This window comes from Solanum tuberosum, unplaced genomic scaffold (genome assembly GCF_000226075.1).
Source record: "Solanum tuberosum cultivar DM 1-3 516 R44 unplaced genomic scaffold, SolTub_3.0 scf00208, whole genome shotgun sequence".
Taxonomy (NCBI): domain Eukaryota; kingdom Viridiplantae; phylum Streptophyta; class Magnoliopsida; order Solanales; family Solanaceae; genus Solanum; species Solanum tuberosum.
The window spans coordinates 749,666-770,422 of record NW_006239132.1 but is presented as its reverse complement, the minus strand read 5'-3'; the positions used below and the strand labels follow the sequence as shown (position 1 = coordinate 770,422).

General features: G+C 35.0%; 2 protein-coding genes across 2 annotated transcripts in view; one reads left to right on the top strand and one right to left on the bottom strand.

Annotated features, from left to right (window-relative positions):
• The first annotated feature begins 243 nt into the window (after window positions 1-243).
• On the top strand, window positions 244-2,915 carry LOC102589472 (cation/H(+) antiporter 15-like). Its single transcript, XM_006355758.2, has 3 exons — window positions 244-537; window positions 620-1,621; window positions 1,706-2,915. The coding sequence occupies exons 1-3, from the start codon at window positions 280-282 to the stop codon at window positions 2,867-2,869; spliced, it is 2,424 nt and encodes an 807-aa protein (XP_006355820.1). The 5' UTR covers window positions 244-279; the 3' UTR covers window positions 2,870-2,915.
• Window positions 2,916-4,119: 1,204 nt separating this feature from the next.
• LOC102577824 (isoamylase) overlaps window positions 4,120-20,757 on the bottom strand; it is a 30,317-nt gene continuing 13,679 nt past the window's right edge. Inside the window, 16 exon segments of the mRNA NM_001288291.1 lie at window positions 4,120-4,445; window positions 5,909-6,017; window positions 7,064-7,125; window positions 7,946-8,044; window positions 8,119-8,223; window positions 8,715-8,794; window positions 10,741-10,813; window positions 10,896-10,985; window positions 12,093-12,155; window positions 13,272-13,323; window positions 15,371-15,471; window positions 15,797-15,896; window positions 16,908-16,971; window positions 18,076-18,133; window positions 18,790-18,876; window positions 19,001-19,135. Coding sequence (NP_001275220.1) covers window positions 4,332-4,445; window positions 5,909-6,017; window positions 7,064-7,125; window positions 7,946-8,044; window positions 8,119-8,223; window positions 8,715-8,794; window positions 10,741-10,813; window positions 10,896-10,985; window positions 12,093-12,155; window positions 13,272-13,323; window positions 15,371-15,471; window positions 15,797-15,896; window positions 16,908-16,971; window positions 18,076-18,133; window positions 18,790-18,876; window positions 19,001-19,135 — 1,392 coding nt within the window. The 3' untranslated portion in view covers window positions 4,120-4,331.

The following is a 20,757-nucleotide window of genomic DNA, read 5'->3' as shown; positions in this document are numbered from 1 at the left end:
TTTACTAGTTGCCTTCTTTTTACTCGTGTGAAATGTATGATTGGAAAATTACTAGGATATTGTGAAAAGTTATTTTTAAAAAGCCGAATAATTAATTAATATAGCGAGAAAAAAGGAGATTGATTCCATATTGACCATCAACATGATTTCTTCTTTTCTCTATTCTCTAACTAAAATCTCTTCCTTTCCTCCTCGAATGAGGAAGAAGGGGAGGAAGTATATAATTTTTGAAAGAGAGAGGAATTAAGGTGGCGGGAGCGGGGGACGAGGGATGTTGAAATGGGTTCACACATGATGGAACCAGATGACTTAGCAACGTATGCTAAAATATTTAGACATGGACAAAATGATTCATCAATTTGCATGTCAATTGGCAAAATTCAATCCAAAGGTTCCATCTTATTCCATAACACGAACCCATTAGATTACTCTGTTCCTCTCCTACTCTCTCAGCTCTCCTTGGCTTCCCTCTTCATTCTTTTCACTTCTACCGTCTTCAAACCCCTCGGTCAACCATCTAATGTCATTCAAATTTTTGTAAGTATATATATCTATATATCTTCATTTTTTTTGTTGTAAATGTAATTAATTAATCGAAAAAAATGATGCATGTATGCAGGGTGGCTTACTACTAGGTCCGTCCTTTCTAGGACGAATTGATGGATTCATACAGCTTTTCTATCCTTACAGAAGTCTGGTAGTTATCGATGCTGTTGCATTATTTGGTTATATGTTCTTCTTCTTCTTGATTGGAGTGCAAATAGATCCTTGGATTCTCAAGAGAGTTGAGAAGAAAGAGTTCATCATTGGTGTATCAACTGTAGCAACTGCTCTTGTGCTAAGCATTAGTACCTCTTTTATTCTCATCACTTTTCATATACATATTGATCCATTAGTAGCTGAATCACTCCCTGTAGTAGCTACCATGTCTTCTGTACTCGGATTCCCAGTCATCGCTCACTATCTCACCGAGCTTAGGATGGTCAATTCTGATTTTGGAAGGATGGCACTCTCTTGTTCCCTTGTTAGTAATATGTTTGGGTTTTTAATCATAGCTATTACCAGCCTCTCAAGTCAACCATCCGTCGAGAAATTCATGTTTCTACAAAGTATTACTTCTGGTATAGGCTTTACCATGTTTGTATTTCTTGTTGTGAGACCTCTAGTCATATGGAGCACGCGAAGAAATCCACCAGGAGAGCCATTGAAACAAAGTTTCATTTGTATGGTATTTATTGGGGTCTTGCTTTCTGGATTTTGCAGCAAGGCTTTAGGACTAAACCTCTTCTACGGGCCACTAGTTTACGGTCTAGCCATACCTGCTGGACCACCACTAGGCTCTGCCCTCGTCGAGAAGCTTCAATTCATTGTTTCATGGCTCTTTATGCCTATCTACTTTGTCAAAACAGGTTTGGTTACTGACATATTTTCTGTCAAACTGAAGAATTATTTGGTTCTGCAATCGATTATTCTCGTTGCTTGTTTGGGGAAATTCCTTGGAGCACTTATCTCTTCAATCTACAACCAAGTTTCCCTCCGAGATGCAATCTCAATTGGCCTCGTATCCAATGTTCAAGGTGTTCTAGAGCTAGGCATGTTTAAAATGATGAAGCAAAATGAGGTAATTAATAATCAATCAATCTGTTTACCTGATTCTCTTTAACTCGATCGTTATGGCTCATGATCATTTTCATGGAACGTACAGGCAATAGCGGATGAAGCTTTTGTTGTGTTGTGCATATCCCTGTTAATTGCAACTGCAATCGTGACACCGATACTGAAGTCCCTGTATGATCCACATAAAAGATATGCAGCACACAAGAACAAGAATATCCAGCATATGAAGCCCCACTCTGAGCTTCGGGTGCTTGCATGTATACATGATCAAGAAAATGTTCCTTCCACAATAAACTTGTTGGAAGCACTTCACCCGTCAAACCAAAGCCATATGGATATCGCGGTGCTTCATTTAATAGAGATGGTTGGTCGTGCACATCCTCTTCTCATAAACCACAAACTCCCATTAATGATGAAGCACACAAACGAGGCGTCAGCTTCAAAAAGAATCATCAATGCTTTTAAAGTGTTTGAGAAGAACTTCTGTGAGACAGTAACCATGCATCCTTTTACAGGTATATCTCCTTATGTAATGATGCATGATGAAGTTTGCACAATGGCGCTTGAAAGGAGGGCATCTCTCGTAATGATTCCTTTCCACAAGAGGTTAACAAGTAGTACTTCTTCTTCTGTGAATCAGAAGAGGGCATCGAAGATGGGGATTAAGACTATGAATGACAAGATCCTTCAGACAACACCTTGTTCAGTTGCAATAATTGTAGACAGATCACTTGTCAACACATCAAGGCCAATACTAGACGCGTGGTCATTGTACCGTGTTGGTGTACTATTCTTGGGAGGACCAGATGATAGGGAAGCACTAGCTCTGGGAGAGCGTATGGCTGGAAAACAGAACATTAGCCTGACAATAGTGCGGTTAGTACTCCTTCATGAAAGTGGTAATTACAGCAATAACAACACAAGTAGTAGCGATTATGAGACGATACAGAAGATGATGGACAATGAAATGTTAAGTGAAGCAAGGAGCGATATGGCAGGAAATTATCGTGTCAAGTATGTGGAGAAGTTGATAAGAGATGGAACAGGTACAGCTGCTGTTATGCGATCCATGGAAGACGAATACGAACTAATCATTGTTGGGAGACGTCATGACTCACAATCTCCTCTATTACTTGGTCTTTCTGATTGGGTTGAAGAGTCTGAATTAGGCCCTGTAGGAGACATGTTTGCTTTAGCAGATTCACAAAGTAATTCCACAATATTAGTTGTGCAACAACACAATGGAGGATGAGGAAGAGTACTGTATGTACATAATATATCAATTTTGTATTCTTTAAGATATATACAGTGTTGTGTTGTCTGTACAATAAAGGAACAAATCATGCCATAAATTAGTAATCTTCTTCTGTCACTGATCTCTACATTACTTTTGTTGTTATGTTTCAATGTCACTGATCTAACATTACTGGACCCTCTATAACAATACCGATAGCCTCACCATGATCTACGTCACTTTTTTAACATTTAGGGGCCACTCAACAGGAATTAGCTGATTTTCTCAGTTTTTTCCATATGTGTTGGTCCATGATTTTTTCTGCGATATGACTTTCAGACACTTTTTTTTCAAACCTTTACAAGATCCTCTGTAATGACATGTGGGAACAATACCTGTAGCATCACCATTATCCACGCCATTTTTTTTAGCATTTAAGGGCCACTCAACATGAATTAGACAATTTTCAAAAAATCGTCTAATTCCTGTTGAGTGGCCCCTAAATGAAAAAAAGATGGCGTGAATTATGACGAGGCAATATGTATTGCCCCCCTAGTCATTACGGAGGGTCCTAAAAAGATTTTGAAAAAAGTATCCAAAAATCATATCATCAAAAAATTCACGAACTATAACTTTCATTTTCAGGTAGTTTCGAAGGAAATAACATGTTTTACCTTGTCTGCGATGCGTATTATGCCATGTTCAGCTTTATGCCTATGGAATTGATTCTTGACATTAGTCTAGACATATACTAGTTTTTGTCATAGAATTGCTATTTGGAGCCGTTTGACTAAAAAATTCTTCGAAAATCGTCTAATTCCTGTCTTGAGTTATTTACCTTTTAATTGCGCATGAATGTATCTTCTAGGCTTTTGGGAGTCCAATTAGGTTGTAGTTAACTGCTTCATTTCTCTCTCCGCTTCGTGTTATATTACTGATGGTGCATGGTTAGGCTTATCGTTATTGTTCCTTTTTTCTGACTCTTAGTTACTGCTTTCATCTCGTTTTGCATTGTGTATTTACTTTCCAAGTTCAATTGACCTATGATGTCTACTAGGTACCTGTTGTTTTGGTACTCATGCTACACTCAACATCCGTTTTCCTAATGAAATTCAACGCCAACCAATAGCGTTAATTTGTGTTCTGCAGCAGGGTCATTCGGAGATTGAGGGTGAGCTAATGACATTATAATTTGACTCATCTCCATCTGCATATAGTTTTGGCTAGTCTTTCGTATTCGAGACCAAGTTTACCCGTCTCAAACAACCTGGACCAATGGTCTCAATTTATCTTATTACTATGGGGTGTTTGTACCTGTCAATAGCAGCTTGAACAAACTGGTTGCTTATTGCAAAATTTCTGCTCAGTTTACTACATCTATAGGCTAACAGCCTGAATTCCGATTTGAACTATCCAATCCAGAAGGAGGTAATACTGTTACAACTCATGGACAACATCTAAAGCAGCATAGTCCCGGTAATTATTGCTTTGCTTCAAGAAGGATAGCAGAGTACGGCGCAACATCATAAGTTTCACTGATACCAGACACTCCCTCAGTAACAAAATCATCTGGTGATTTCAGATTAGTGTCCACCTGCAATTAAAATTATCAGTTTGTACAAAATTTGAGGAGGTGACTTTTTCAGCTTCAGTACTACTTGAGACGGTAAATAAATATCAAGATAATACCAAAACAAATAGCTATACAGAACAGACATGCAAATTAACTTCATTAAATATTGGAACTGACAACAGACTGCACAAAATAAAGTAGAATTAAAAGAAGATCATGTGAAGATAGGTGAAAATGGCTGTCATTTTGTATATTTGGAGAAATGAAACTCTATGAAGCACCGATATCACATTATAGACCGTTTATCAGTTTCCTATTTGTTCAAGGTAAAATATGCCTGAAATGCAGTAAATGCTGTTTCTTATGTTCTTTATCATGATTTTGTATCTTCTGATGAGAAATATCCTGTTTATCAAACACATATTCTTAAAAGGAGATGATCATGTCAAAAATTTTAAACAGTAACACGATAATCATTGTATATTTAACAAGAAACTGAAAATTTAGGGAGAAGAAAGAATAAGATGGTTAGTCTGTTTATTTCTTTTATAAGTGATGTAGTGATGTGTACTCCACACCCTTACTGCCACACTAGTTTGGGAACACTGTGAATGAGCAAACCCGTTATTTATTACGATAGCATCTTGCTGTATTCTTCTGATAACACAATAAGGTGGTTAGTATATTTATTTATTCAGTATTGTTCGGTGAGGCTACATGCCATATACGCCCTTTATTTATTATTGTTACAATCACTACTTGATGTATTCTTCTGATGAGAAAACTAACATAAGCAAAACTACAATCTAATATCCAAATGGTAGCTTTGCCCCTACTTATCAAAATCTTCCTATAATTCAAAAACACTATAATACAACATCCCACATAAGCATAACCCTAGTATCCATATTAACATCATACTGGTACCACAGCCATGACTGATTAATCTTCACATGCTACGTATGCTATCTATAAATTGTTTGCGTTAACTTTTCACATTTTTTAATGATATTCTACTATAAAGTTATACAGGAAAAAGGAAATATGTGTATCCATAGTACCCGACTACTCTATTCACAAACTCAGGAAAAACTTAGATCTAATTCAGACATGCAGTAGCATGATCACGATGGATAGTTCACATTTTGGAAAGAGCAAGAGTTGTCTCCAATTGGGACAAAATTAATAGGGTGTTCAATGTGAAATACGATTGGAACATGAGGATATAATACAACACTTTCTGTCTTCGACCTATAATTTCCAAATCAGCAGGAACAAATCCAAAATACAAGAAAGAATAACCAAACATATCAGAGCTGGAGCAAAATTCAGAGGCTATCTCATGTTTTGGATGTATATGCAAAGTGCATTCCTTAACTAATAAGAATAGGACAAGAAGGTGGGAGCTCCTAGGGAGGGGTAATTGGTTTTTTTTTTAAAAAAAAAAAAATAATAATAATAAAAAAAAAATTAGAATAGCTTACCACTCGGTACCAACTTCTATTTCGTGGTGGTGAAGGTATTGCTGTTTTGATGGAGAAGTGGTGTGCATTAAATGCCAAGTAAATATCTCCTCCATTCCCATCATGGAGACTACATTGTACAAAAGAGAATCCAATATGCAAATTCACTCATGCGAAAAGAAAAGCTCCTAAATTTTGAACTTGTCACATTAAAATTTTGGTTGACAAATTAAAATGAAGAACACAGTTGCAACTGAAAATTAAAGGATAGAAGAAAAACAAGAAAAAACTCCGTGTAAAAGAAACAGACCATATGAAAACAGCTTTAAAAAGGATCATTCACAGGAATGCCCCTATTTTGGGTGGTTTTTAACTTCTTTCACTCAAATTTGTGGCTTTTTAGTATCTTCCCTTCAACACTTAAGTAATTAAAGTGCAGACGAAAATACCCCAAACAATAAAAATTTGCTAGGCACAGGTTATGCCCTATAAGACATACGTTCATTTTTAGAACATTATACATTAAGAAGTCCATACACTAAACATACACCATATAAGTATAACCCGTGCCTTGCAAATTTATTTTTCCTTAGGCATAACTTATGCCTATGCCTTGGGGCACAAGTTCAGTAGGTAGTTTGTCTTCTTAAGGCATAAAGTTCAAACACTAAACTTATGTCTAGTAAAACTTTAAGTTTTAAAATTGTACTAATGCCTTGTATGGCATCATAACTTGTGCCTTGGGATATAAGTTTGGTTTTAAAACATTATGCCTTAAGAGGTTCATACACGAACTTATGTCTTGGGGCACAAGTTCAGTAGTGTGAACTTGTGCCTGATAGGGCATAACCTATGCCTAACGAAATTTTTTAAAACAAATTAAGCATAAAGTTTGCCTTGAGAATTTGATAGCACTGAGCTGATTCCCTAAGAAAAACATTATCTAAAAAGGTTTTCCCAGCGAAATTAAGTCATAGTTAAGGGTACTTTGGACAACAAATTTTCATTGAAAGAGCAGTAGGGGCAAAAATTAAAGACCACCCCAAAATAGCGGCAATCCGTACAAAAACTTGCTTAAAAAGAGGACTGATTGTAGTGTGTGAGTGAATTCATGATTTAGAATCAGAGATGATAAGATGGAGATTATTGCCAGTTATTAATAGGGTTTATTCTTACATAAATGCAAGGAATCTACTCTCTTCATTGTGCCAGTTGTCCTCGAGCCAGGTAATGTCGTTCTGCAAAGTAATGATTGCTAATCCATCAGAATAGTCGAATTGAGACAGCATTATGCAGAGCTAGAGTACACTAAGTACTACGATGGAACCCCACCGCCACCAAAAAAAAAACAAAAAACAGAAAAGGGTTAAAAATACCCTTAACGTAACATTAGAAATGGCTAAAAAACTGCCCTCCTCCCATCTATTAGATCAATTCTGTCCTTCTTCCCTCCTATTGGATAAACAATACCCCCATAATGTATTAGAAATGAATCAAAATACTGTTCCACCTATTGGATCAAATTTGTGCTTCTTTCCACCTATTTGGAAAAATCAGAGGCACCAAAGGATTCAAATAGCTAGAAAAATCTCAAACATCTTGAAGAGAACCATTGGTAGTTGAGGGGGCTAACATTTATCAAATCTTCCAAACATATAATAATTGATAAGGGAACTGTGAATAAATGGACCAGTGGATCATAGATGGGACAACCTAAACTAACTGTATGTCATGTGAAGTAACACCATTTAAGTATGTTCCACAAAGAGGACCCCAAATAATCTGACTTTTCAACTTAGTACCCCCAGGTTATCTTACACCAGCTCCAACCATGAAACGGACGGTCTAAATAGGCATACTACCGTTTTGATCACATACTCGGGATCGTTTCTTTGTAGGGAACTCTTTCACTAGCTTTTTCTGTTGCATTAATATTTAAAGACAAAGGATACTGCCACAAATGAAACACAGAACATAGCATTCAGTTTTCAAAATAAATTACCTCTTAGTAATACAATTGCCAGTAAAGTTATGACACCAGGTAGACAATAACATTACCTTCTCAATGAAGCTTTCTTTTCTAAGAACATTGTGGGACAGTCGAAACTTTATCATCTTGGAAAAGAACCTGAAGTGATCATTCTTCCTTGCTTCCAACTGGATTGACAAAGTTCACTGGGTTACTTGCAGTAGCAGGAAAGAAGTACCAGCAAGAAAACATAATATCATACTTGTCCCCACTGGAAATTGTTGATGGCGGTATCATGTCCATAACTGTTATTATTTCCATAGCGGGTATGCCCATACTCATCCCCCATAAGCATCATTGGTGTTCCCTTATAAACCAAGAAAGTACAAAAATTTAGAAAGGTAAACTTAAGTAACAATAATAGGGATGGGACATCTAATGTGCATATGACACTTTTAATAAGAAAATTACTGAAGATAGGCATAATCCAGGAAAGATATAAGTAAGTAAATTAGTATCCATAGTATGTCAAAATAATCCTTTTTATGAGGGTTTCGGAAACCAATACTTCAACCAAAATTAGCCAAAACAGACTAAAATCTGAAGTTTGCTATAATATGTCAAAAGTGTGGCCCTAAAATTCCACGGCAGTGTTCGATTCTTGTTGAACAATGAGAGAGAAATACTGTAAGCAAATAACTCAATAGTCGCAAAAAAAAATTATGAGAGAAAAAATAGAATTTGTGAACTAAGGACAAATAGAATTATGAGATCTAGTAGATAAGCTACCGACTAATTCTCAATATATGCAAGAAAAGAAACGCAAATGCTGTTAACTGAACAGATGATGCATCACACCTGAGAAACCATCAGTGCCAAATGAAAATTTTTCATTTGCCGTGAACGCAGTGCGTTAATATTTGCATCTGAAGTTTCACCTGGAAGAAGATACAAGAAGATGATAGCCTTTCAGACTGGATTTGAAACAATACCATCACTTATAAAAGAAATACTTCAGTATGGAAACTGTTTCAGTTAGTAGGTGTGTATTGCAATTAGATTAAAGCTTGGGGCTTGGGCTGACCTTAGATTCAGAATCTAGTACATTGTGTCCATGAATGGAGGGAAAAAATGATAAATGGATACTGATATGAGTCTGTCAATGAAGTCTGAAGACAATAACAGCAAAGTAGATCTGAAATAGAATATACTACCGAAACAAATATCATAGGCAAGCAAAGGCTCAGTGTACAAGTGGACAAAGCTAGTTTATTGAAGCCAAAAATCAATGTTTCGCAGTCATGACATTATTATCTAGTTGGAAGGATTGAATTCATCATTTGTTCATATTATATCATTCTATAATCTATACTACTTGTTTTGAGCCTGCACTCTCTTTTCGTGGCTGGTATGTCCAGCTGGGTTATTCCCACAAACATCTACCTCAATACAGTATTCACTTCATTCTTGGAGGACGTTGTTTTACTAGTGTGAGCAAATACATCATATTCAGGCTCACACTTCTGTTTTTGCCACATCACTGCTGGCTACAACAATCCATTGTCTTTTTCCTGATTTAAATCATTAGAAGAAAGTGTTGGAATATTAATGTATATAGTGTCTCACATGGAAAAACATTACTATGTAATATGTAATATAATTATAAATAGGGCTGTGTAGTTATGTACATACACATTTTAGTAATATTTTTCAGTACCTTTATTTCTCACATGATATCCTAGCAACAGTGAGATACATCTAGGGCAAAGTCAGTTGCTGTGGCTTCTGTCCGGTGACTGTTCAGATCTGATTTACGTTATCCCTCTTTCGGTGAGTCATGAGTGTTAAGTGAAAACCAACATTACCATGACTCAGCAAGCCCTGGAGATCAAACCCCAGTCGAGTTATTAGGCAGATGAAGTCTCATGCGTTGATAAAAACTAGGGTTCCGGCGAGCACGTGGTTAACGTGATGGGGCGTGTTTGGTATACCAGCCAACTTCTGACAATTTTTCTTCTGTCGTATTCGACAGATAATTCTGAGGCTATCCATTTAGATATCTTCTCATTCCGTCCACCAGAACACTATATACCGGCAACCAGCTTCAATTCCAGAGAATTCTTTGTTTTACCGGTGACATCTGTCATTTGTTCTTGCACTCAGGAGTTTGTTTTGAGTCAACGGTAGACCAGTTTAGTTTCCAGGGAAATTTATCAAGAGAATCTGATTGTATTTTCTGAAATATACCCTCTGGTCCAAATTTTATTTTATTTTTTTGCTAATACTTGGCTAGTACTCTCTTCAACCAACCATGTCTCTCTTACCTGTCACCTCCCACCAACAACAGGTACCAGGTAACTCTGACCACCAAGGCTAGGATAGATGGGAAGAATCATCTAGTGTTTTTTGTCTCCGCTGAGTTTTGAACATGAGACCTCAGGGTTCTCAACCACTTCATTAACCACTAGGTCACACCCTTAGGTGCTACTATACAGACCATTATTATTTAACACTATACAGTAGACCAGGAGTTTGAGATTACAAATAACACATAATTGGTAGTGACAAAATGTTAAACAAAAGTAAGAGAAACAAAACAGGTAGGGCTTAATATCTGGAGGACATAACAAACTTTACATCCTCAGCACCTATCCTTGGAAGAAAATTATTGCTAAAAGTCTTGGGCTCCGGAATAGCATATGCTTCCTTAAGTAAAGAGAGAACAAATTAATCTTTGTTAACGTACCAAGCATGATAAAGGAAATAAATAGCCTCTTATGCAAGCAAGAATGTGAAGGGACAACAAAAGTTTTGGTTCATACTGAGGAAATCAGGAAGTATGAAAGGAAAAAATAAATAAGTGGGATCAAAACATCATATTTACCTTCAATTCCACAATTCCAACTGAAGTTGTCATTGCATCCATCATTGCCACCTTCACCGTTCGCATCATTGTGCTGTAATTTTCACCATCCGAATCCAGATGATGTACAAGTTTCATGTTTCAAAACAATAAAGAGCAGTAAACTTAATTGATACCTTATTATTGTATGAAACAAGGTCATACAAGGTAAAGCCATCATGGGCAATCACGAAGTTGACACTGTGGTACGGCTTTCGCTTGTTCACCTATGAAAAGTAAAAAAAAATATATATATGAGCTCAGTGAAACTGAGGCAGCATAAAATTAATTCAATGTTATTTGGCATAGAACACTGCTTATGTTTCAAGTTTTTAGATGAAAAATCAATTGATTTACACAGATAATATACCTAGTAAAGATTAGAAAAGATTGAGATAAATCATAAAACATAAGAAAAGATGGAAGGAGTAAGCAAATACATGTAGACATCCGAAGAAAGGGAGGAGGAGAGGTAGTGTTGTGTGAAGTGAGTGGGATGTCAAGTGAAGAAAAAAAGTGATTTGTGAGTAAAAGAAAAGGAGAAGTCCATGAGGTAGACAGAGAGGTAAGAGGAGGAAAAAAAAAGAGTTTGACTGAGAAAGACTCTAATTTACTTCCGAACTCATTAACTCTTTCTTATTTGTTTTTGTGATACTTTTGTGCAGAAAAGTGGTATAGTACAGTGCCTTGACTACAAAGTTTAATGAAAAGAACTTAAAACTTGATTCGAGATTATATATTTATGTAAATAACACAAATCCAAAACTAAAACGTCTGAATACAATTGATCTTTTATTTCATAAATAGGAAGTTTTATCTACTTACTTCAAGTAAAAGATAGAATATGTTCTTAAATAAAAATTGTTAGAATCAGCAAAATTTCTTTTACTATGGAAGGAAAAGATAAATAGAAACTCGGTATTCCAAATGAAATCAGCTTAAATGAGATGGTAATAAATAAAAACAAACTGTGTAATGATACATTATGTGATAGCACTCACAGTTACATGTAAAATGGCATGATCATGTTAATAAAGTGCGGACAAAAATTTAAAAGGAATTGCCACATAAATACTACTATTAACTCAATAGACAAAAAGGATCATATAGAATCTAGCCATATGCATTGACACAAATCAGATGCTTTGCTAAACCTATCTAATCAAATAGGAGTCTACTGGTGAAGCAACTTGCTACCACATAGAACTGAATGTTTCTCAAATATTATCAGTAAAGCAAAATAAGAAATGGTACTAAAGAGGCAGAGCGAACGAAACAGTGTTGTGAATATTCTCTAGTTGTCAATGCATAATTTTGGAAGCTGTAGCTCTTACTCTGTACAGATCCGCTGAACCTGCGATACGGGTTGCAAAATTTCCTTTCATGCCAGCATCGCCCTGTTCAATCATTTCAGGATAAGATATATTGAAGGAAATTCTCAAGACAACATTATTTTACAAAATCGTATTACAGAACCAAAAAGCTGAAACAGCTGAATGATGTATGGAAACATTACATCATTCAGGATAATTAGTCTCTTGTTTTAGCTTGTTGTTACCTTTTTGGAGGTCTCCATCATACCTTAATGTTGAGGAATACAACATTACCAGTTTCAAAAAAAAAAAGTACACTCTCTCTCCTGTTATTATTGAGATAATCCGATAATATCTATATTCTCACAACTTCATATAATAAACAAGCAAACCTGAGAATTGAGTCATAATATATAGAAAATGTTAGTTTAATTTCAAAATTCCAAGAGTTTCATTCAATGATTATGCCAAAGTATAACTTGTAATGTCAAAGTTAGAATATGCTGAATAAAACACTTATATCTCCTTATATCTTTAAACAGTTAAGATATATTAGGAGTCACATTACACGAAAAAACAAAGCCTTAATTTTAAAGAGGAAAATGGCAAATCCAATTATCATTACACTTTAAGGATGACAACATTTCAATTGGAAGATATCAATTACTAGTGACTGGAATTTCCAATTCATATTCTAATATACATCTCTGGAAATTCCACAATTGTCCCAGACTATGCATATGTATGTACTTGTCAAGTGCCTGAGAATTAATGTGTAACTGTACCAAATGTAGTTTTAGCAGCTGCTTTCTATGGTAGGGGGCACAGTAGGATGGTCCAAACAGTGTGAATTGGTATAATTGTAAAATCCTGTATGGTTCTCAATAGTTGAAAATGGGAAAAAAGATACATACACCAAAGAAACTAAAGTTCCAACTTAACAATGAAAAAATGAACAGGGCCTAAATAAAAGATGATGTTTCCAGTAGAGTGAATTTTAGCTTCATAACTAGAAGTCTACCATTTTATGTTAAAATCATGAATATATGAAATTTAAACCTTCTTATATCAGTGGAAAACATTTAGTCCCTTTTCTGTTGCTTTCAGATGCACTTAGACTGGTTAGATAATGGAAAAGTTTGTACTGACAAACTTAAATGTAATGAAATTTCATTTCAGATTCTCTCCTATTGGTGTCACCTTTATAAATCTCCTGATGTCATCGCGGTACTTCCCATTCCACTCTGCCCACCTGCATATGTTTATCAAGATAGGAACATGCTATGAAACTTCACGATAAAAAAGTAATTTCAATTAAAGCTTTTATAGGTACATATTGAATATTTTGAAATTTTAGGTGATTTTTGAGTTGCTAATCTATACTATTAGATATGTTAATTGAATTATTTTCTCTTCATTAAAAGACTTTACAATAGACAAAATTATCATTTACTATTTTTCTTAAATAATTGTTATTTGAACATTATCCAAATATTTAGGATTTTAAAATTAATTAACGTTCTAACTATTAGATCTTTCATTATTTGTAAAATGTAAAAACTCATAATATTTAGTATTTAAAATTGGCTAAAACTTTGCTTCTTTAATCTTTACTTATTTAAACTAATATTTAAGTCCTAACATTTAAGACTTTCAAATCAATTACAATTTTGTTAACTTATAGCAATCCTTTCTTATGAAACCAATTAATTATCCATCACAATTTTTCAACTCATGGTACGAGAAAATAAATTAATGAGTGTAACTTCATTTTGCATTAATACGTTCAATTCCTCCTCCTCCTTTATTTTAATTGTATAATTAAAAAAAGAAAATATAGAAACACAACATACTTTAAGTTGTTTCAATTAATCGAGTGTTCTTGTTATTCACTCTCTTTATTAAATTAAATTACTATTCTTCCATTTCAATTTATGTGAACATGCTTGACTAAACACATAGATTAAGAGAAAAATAATTTTTTTTGAGCTGACATTATCTCGTAAAGGATAAAATGAAAAGTTTAAAATTAAGTTATTACCAAATATTTTAAAGTATGAAGAAGCTAAATAGAAAAATATTGTTCACCTTTTTAACCTTTTAAAATAGAGTTCACACTTGACAAAGTAGTTATTTAATTATTTTTCTAATATTTAGTATTTTAAAATTAACTAAATTTTATGTGCTAAATCCTTGTTTAAAATATATAGAAAAGTTCAAAATTTTAAGATACCTATCCAGAAGTTTAGAAGTTTTCATAACTCAATCATAGATAATGGAATCATCAAAGATTTGACTTTTTCGAACTCTATCTGAAACTCAGTAGAATCCCGGGAAATTTTAGAAATTTAAAAGCGATGAAGATCTTACCTTGTAAGAAGTAATTACACATTGAATTAAATTGAACGTATAATGCAAAGCAACCTTATATTTAGGACTTCTGAAAATATCATTTTAATCAGGAGAAAACAAAAATAATTAAATATATCATATTTATGTGATTGCCTTTTTCCAATTTTTGTTTTAAGTTTTAATTTTTACTTTTTACTTTTTGCTATACAATAGTAATAGTAAATTTTGCATACTGAGAATTGTTCAAGAAAATCGAATTTGAACTGCGTCTGGTCTTCATGAACATCAGGTAAAATAATGGGGTCCACAAGTGTTCCAGAAATCCAAACAAATGCAAGGAAAATAAATGGGACTAATAGGCGTAGAAAAGCTTAACTGCAACTTTTTGGCTGACCTAGGTAATAAATAGAATATGGGCTGGTTCTTTTGTCAAAAATTGCAAAAGTACAGCAATCTCATACAGTATCTTTACAGTTCCAACAATTCAGAATACCGAAAACATCCTTGAGAGCTGCAAGCAGACATGTTTACGAACAACGATCTGCTTGTAGCCTCATATTAATAATATAAAGTAATTTTAGGTCTCCAACAAGGTCACTGACCAAATTTTCACATTCACATTAGATGATCTTCCACCCCTTTTCAACTACAGGATAAACTAATAAGAGATAAATCAAGTACAATGTCTTTTAGTGATCTAATTTACAAAATAGCCAGCAAATAGAGTACACCGATTACTCCCCAACCGTACAAGATAGTTACCTCCTATCATATGGCTTATAGGTTTTGTAGTATAAATACCCATATTGTCACATAAATATCCATATAATATATGTGTATATGTTTTGTTTATTTCAACTAGCTCCTGTGATTAATTTCTGCCATGTGCTAAAAATGAAAAAAGCCCAACTAATAATATATAGTAATAAAGTTCTTTTAGATATTACCGGTCCCAGTTCGGAAACTTTCCAACAAGATATAGGCCTCCACAATCCCATGGCTCAGCAATAATTTTGCACCTCGACAATACACTATCTTTGGAAATGGCCTGCAAGTATGTAGCATCTTGTTCATTCTCAATGTAATCCTTTTCAACATTCTCTGAATTTACGGAGTCATCTTTTTCATAAGCACGTGAAAGTTGGAGTTGAGCAAATTTATAATGAATTTTTTAGTGACATGGAAAATCAAAGAGACAAGAAAAAAGAAGATAAAACAAGAAGGGAAATAATCCTAGAGGATGATAGATAGGGGTTGAGGTGAACATGAAAATTGTGAATAGCAGTGGAATAGTCACCTCACTATTAACTTGCTTTCCATCACACAATTTCTTTTTTGATGCACCATTAAGAAAAGGCATATAAATGCTTCACCTTAACAAGGGGGGGAGTATTAATGGGAGTACCATCTGTCCCTCTGCAAAGAACACTAGCAAGATCAAAGCGAAATCCATCGACATGATACTCGGTGACCCTTTAGTTGCTCCAACAAAAAGTAGAAGAGAATACCAAATGGAGAAAAAAAAAAGTTAGTCAAATAGCAAACAAGTCATCCAGGATAAATCATTCCGCCAGTATAATTTCAATTAGGTATCTGCACCGCAGCTATTAACAAGCATATGAAAAGACCATTGGAAATAGAGGACGAAAAGAGAAGGATAATAAGACTGGAAAAACTAATCCAGTCGACTGATCAAATCCACTAGGAGCAAGCCGACATAGTGAATTTTATGAACATATCAGCATTCCAAGAAAATTAAAGCATTCAAAGATGAAGTATATATTCTAACCATATCAACTGACCAACCAGCAAGTCTGCATAGACCATTGTGTGTATGTGACGAGTAAAAGGTCGGGTAAGGGCTCAAGGCTATGTCATAACAGATTGAGATTCTTGCCCCAGATAAGCCTCCAGATCATAAATGTATTATTACATAACTTAAAATAGATATATGGGATAAAAGAGAAACAAACTAATTATAGAAATATGTCTATCTATTTACTTTTTTCAGCAACAGAAAAAAAGAAAGAGAACTTATTGGTTATAGTTCACTAGCCACTAAGTATTTCAAACGGGATTGTCCAATGCCCGTGGAGCCTATCAGGCTATCACAAAAAGACCCTAGAGGGGAATAAGACAAAGTGGAGAGTAAAGATGCCTGTGACACACTTTATGGACATTGAACAAGTACGGAGAACAATGAAATTTGCAAGTACTTTTTTGTGTTGTGCAAACAAATGAAAACAACAACCGCATCCACAAAAACAGGTTCCCTTGCCATAAAAAAAAACAACCGCATCCATAGTTTAGTTTTGACTAAAATAACAGTATATTGATCCAAAGGGCGGGTCACAGACGGATTTCTCGGTTATCAAAAAAAAAATAACAGTATATTGATATCAATCAGTGAGTAATTACTAATAAGAAGTAAAATATAAATAACTTCAAAGAAGACAACCAAAAAGTATGAGGAAATGGAAGTACCAGTGTCTTAAGCTTTCAAGTATAAGTTCCATGACTGTAGGATGGTTGCAGTTAAAAGTATTTCCTGGAAAGACCAAAGAATTGCATCTCAGAGCTCTTACCAAAGACCAAAGAATTGCATCTCAGAGCTCTTACCAAAAAGTGAGGAGAGAGAATTTTCCAAGTAGGGACTCAAACCCTTGGTTGTAGTAATAGAATTTTTAGATTAGTAAAAAAATATTTTCAGAGTAAGGACTCAACCTCGTGGCTCTGATCAAAATTCAAGAGCAGAGGAGGGTGTTAGTCGCATAGAAAATTACAGCCTCATCACAAATGAAACAGTGGGACCATAACAGTCTCCGGAGAGATGAACGATGCTTGACATGGAAAGGAAGAAGAAATAAAGAAACTCATTGACCAAGCAGACAAAACATATTGGCCAGCACAAGCTATTGGTAGCAGAAGCTATTTGAGTTTATACCAAGATCGTAAAGGCTCTGATATCATGTAAAGACCAGAGTAAAGAAGAGATATTGGGAATGAACTGCTTGATTATTCCCTCAAGCATGTTGAGATTTATATAGTACAACAACAACATACACAATGTAATCCCATAAGTGGAGTCTAGGGAGGTAGGATGTATGCAGGCCTTACCCGATCTTTGTGTGGTAGAAAAGTTGTTTCGTATAGACCCTTGGCTCAAAAGAAGTTGGGGTTTATATAATGTTTACTTGTAATCCAAAAATGGAAAGGGAAGTATTCAAGTAATCCTGAAAAGGAAAGGAAAGTAATTCCTAATAATTCCTAAAGTATACAAGTAAACCTAAAAAGGAACGGAAAGTAATTTCTAAATTTCTATTCCAGTTTACACAATTATAGATTTTCTAATCCTTTCCAATATATACAAGGAATGTGATCTTGCCATATTTATAATCTCCTAATTCTTAACAAGTAATAATAGAATATGTAATACATTTATTTTTTGTGGAGTGATATTTGTAAACATTTAGTTGAGTAAATCATTCGACAATAACATTGCCAAAATTGCTCCTTAGGAAACTTTGCCTCATGTTAACAATCTCAAATAACCATTGAAATATCCTGAAGAGAGTATTTTAAAGATGTGTTCAGAACTGCCCTTGCAGATTTTCCTTTTATTCAATGGTAAAAAAGTGTATGGTTAAATTACCACATCCAGCGAAATTCAGCAGCTGAGCATTGTTGTTCAAATCTACCATGTAATAAACCTGCAATCGAGTGGGCAAGGAATATCATTTATGAGAGGGTGGGGAAACAGAGAGACAAATCTTTTGTATAGAAAAACAGAAATTCAGACTGCATCCACAACATCAGATATGAATAGTTTGATTTAGAACTTGACAAAGTAATCCCGGTCTCATCTGGTTTTTGAGGGAGACAAAGCATTATAGAGAAAAAAAAGAATTGAGTTAAATTCATCTAAACTATGGGTCTGATGCAGCTTTACAGAGAAGGTTTATAGCAGAGGAAGGGGGGAAAAGAAGCAAGTTCTAGCATTTTAACTATATATGATAGTAGATCATGCACTCCATAATAATCTGCAGAACAGAAAGTGAAAACACTGCCAAATTCCATAATCAGAGGCCACTCCAATTGAGCAGCTCCATAAAGTTACGCAAACTACTTTTCTTGTAGTGGGTTGATGCATTGATCAAGACTTAGTTCGAAGATGATGTTGATTACTAAAACGGTTATCTGTTAACGAACACAATACCCCACCCCACCCCCCACCCCACCCCAACCTGCTACCAAAAAATGTAGATGTTTCCCTAGACAGAGTAACCTACCAAGGTACATTGTGTGCAATAAAGATCTAATTCATAACTTTCCAAATATTGACTATTATATTGAACAGTTCCTTTACCTTGTTGTCTATTCCTCGGAATGAGGTTGTATATGGGTTTTCATCATCAGCTTCATTCGTGTGATTATAAACAACATCTAAGATGACCTGTAGAATGAAAAACCGTGAAAAAGAGAAACTAACATCTTCAGATAGATGGTTGAAAAGGTAGAAGAGACATATTGGATATGTATAGCAAGCTCTTCAAGGACCACACTGATATAAGGAAAACCTCAATTCCAGCACCATGCAAGGCCTTGACCATTTCTTTGAACTCCCAGGAAGCACGGACAGGTCCGCCACCACAACTTGCATATCGACTCATTGGAGCAAAAAAGTTTATTGTTGAGTAGCCCCATGTATTGATCTAAAGTTAACATGAGTCCAAAAAGGATTTAGTCAAACCAAGAGCATTCTGACCCTTAAATTGACATAGTAGTCAATGAAGAATTTCAATACATGAAAATCAAATATATATATATATATACACACACACACACAAAGCATTTTTTCATCAAGTTTCAGCAGATACAACAACACACCCAATGTAATTCCACAAGTGGGGTCTGGGGAGGGTAGAGTGTGCGCAGACCTTACCCCTACCTCGTGGAGGTAGAGAGGTTGTTCCCGAAAGACACTCGGCTCAAGTGCACCAAATCAAATCAAAGTAGTTATGAAAAAGGAAATATGACAGTGAAAAAAAATGGTCAATTAATACGGAAAGCAGGACAGGGCATCCAGAAAAAGAATAGTAATAGCAACGAAATAATGCGATAACTGAAACACAAAAGACAACAGATGGTAACAGATATCAAATGCAAGAAATTACATGCATAAAGCTAATACTATGGCATACATGGTGCTTCTAGACTTCCACCAAGCCTAATCCCTCCAAAAAAATGAGCCAAAGTTCAAACCTTCTACCCTACTCTAAGAATTTAATTAACAGAAAGATAGTAATAATACTACTGGATAGAACAAAGTAGATGGAAAGAAGAAAAAGAAGAATCTAAGAAAATACTCTTCAGTCCACTTCACTTCAATAGTGTTTCTCACTATTTTAATTTGTGTTGTGTACCTTGGTTGAAGCTGTGACATCTCCCCTTTTTATTCTCACATCTTCTTTTGCACTTTTTGGCAGCCTTATCCATTATATTTTGTTATTATGTCTTTTGGATTTTGATACTTATGGGGAATCAGAATTTTTTTGTTATTTTATAGTTGTTGTGTTCGGGCCAGCTTTGCACGCACCTCAACTAATTCCATAAGATACCTGCCATCCCCACCAGCAACAGGTACCACGTAACTCTGTCCACCAAGGCTTGGACCGATTGGAGAAAATAACCTAGTGTTTTTTGTCTCCACTGGGATTTGAACCTAAGACCTCATGGTTCTCAACCTACCTCATTGATTACTAGGTCACACCCTTGGGTGCGGGTTTGAAAATTCAAGTCCTACAATTACTTCGACACCCATAATTAAAAGTTGAAATTATTTAAATTTGGCTTGCTCAGTTGAGTTGTGGTGCAAGGGTCAAGGCTCTAAAGATCACTTAACCAAAAATCTAGTGAGGGGGGTGAAAAGGGCCAAGCACAGTGGGAGAAAGTTGACGCTCAACTATGTAGTCTCATATGGCAACTTATCAAATTCCAAATTGAGGTCTTAGTTTCATCCATTTCAGACATGTTATTTTATTTGAGGGAGGCTTGCACTTTTTTTGAGAATGGTAACAGTTAGTCTATATATCCATTGGTACACTACATCAAAATATGTAGTCCTCCTTCTAAAGTATTACAACTTACATCTTGAACATCTATTTGTTGTTCCTATGAATAGTCTAAAACGTCAAAAATATCTTTTGTTTGAACTATTAATTTATGTCTACACCAAAATAAACAGAGCTAAACAATTCATTTTGAACTCCTGGAAGATGCTCTGCTTGTCTTCAAAATATCTCCTATTTCTTTCTTTCCACACTGTCCACGAAGT

Coding starts and splice junctions, on each gene's coding strand:
- LOC102589472 (XM_006355758.2), top strand. CDS start 280: ATGGGTTCACACATGATGGAACCAGATGACTTAGCAACGTATGCTAAA. Junction 538..619: donor CTAATGTCATTCAAATTTTT/GTAAGTATATAT, acceptor GCATGTATGCAG/GGTGGCTTACTACTAGGTCC. Junction 1,622..1,705: donor AAATGATGAAGCAAAATGAG/GTAATTAATAAT, acceptor TGGAACGTACAG/GCAATAGCGGATGAAGCTTT.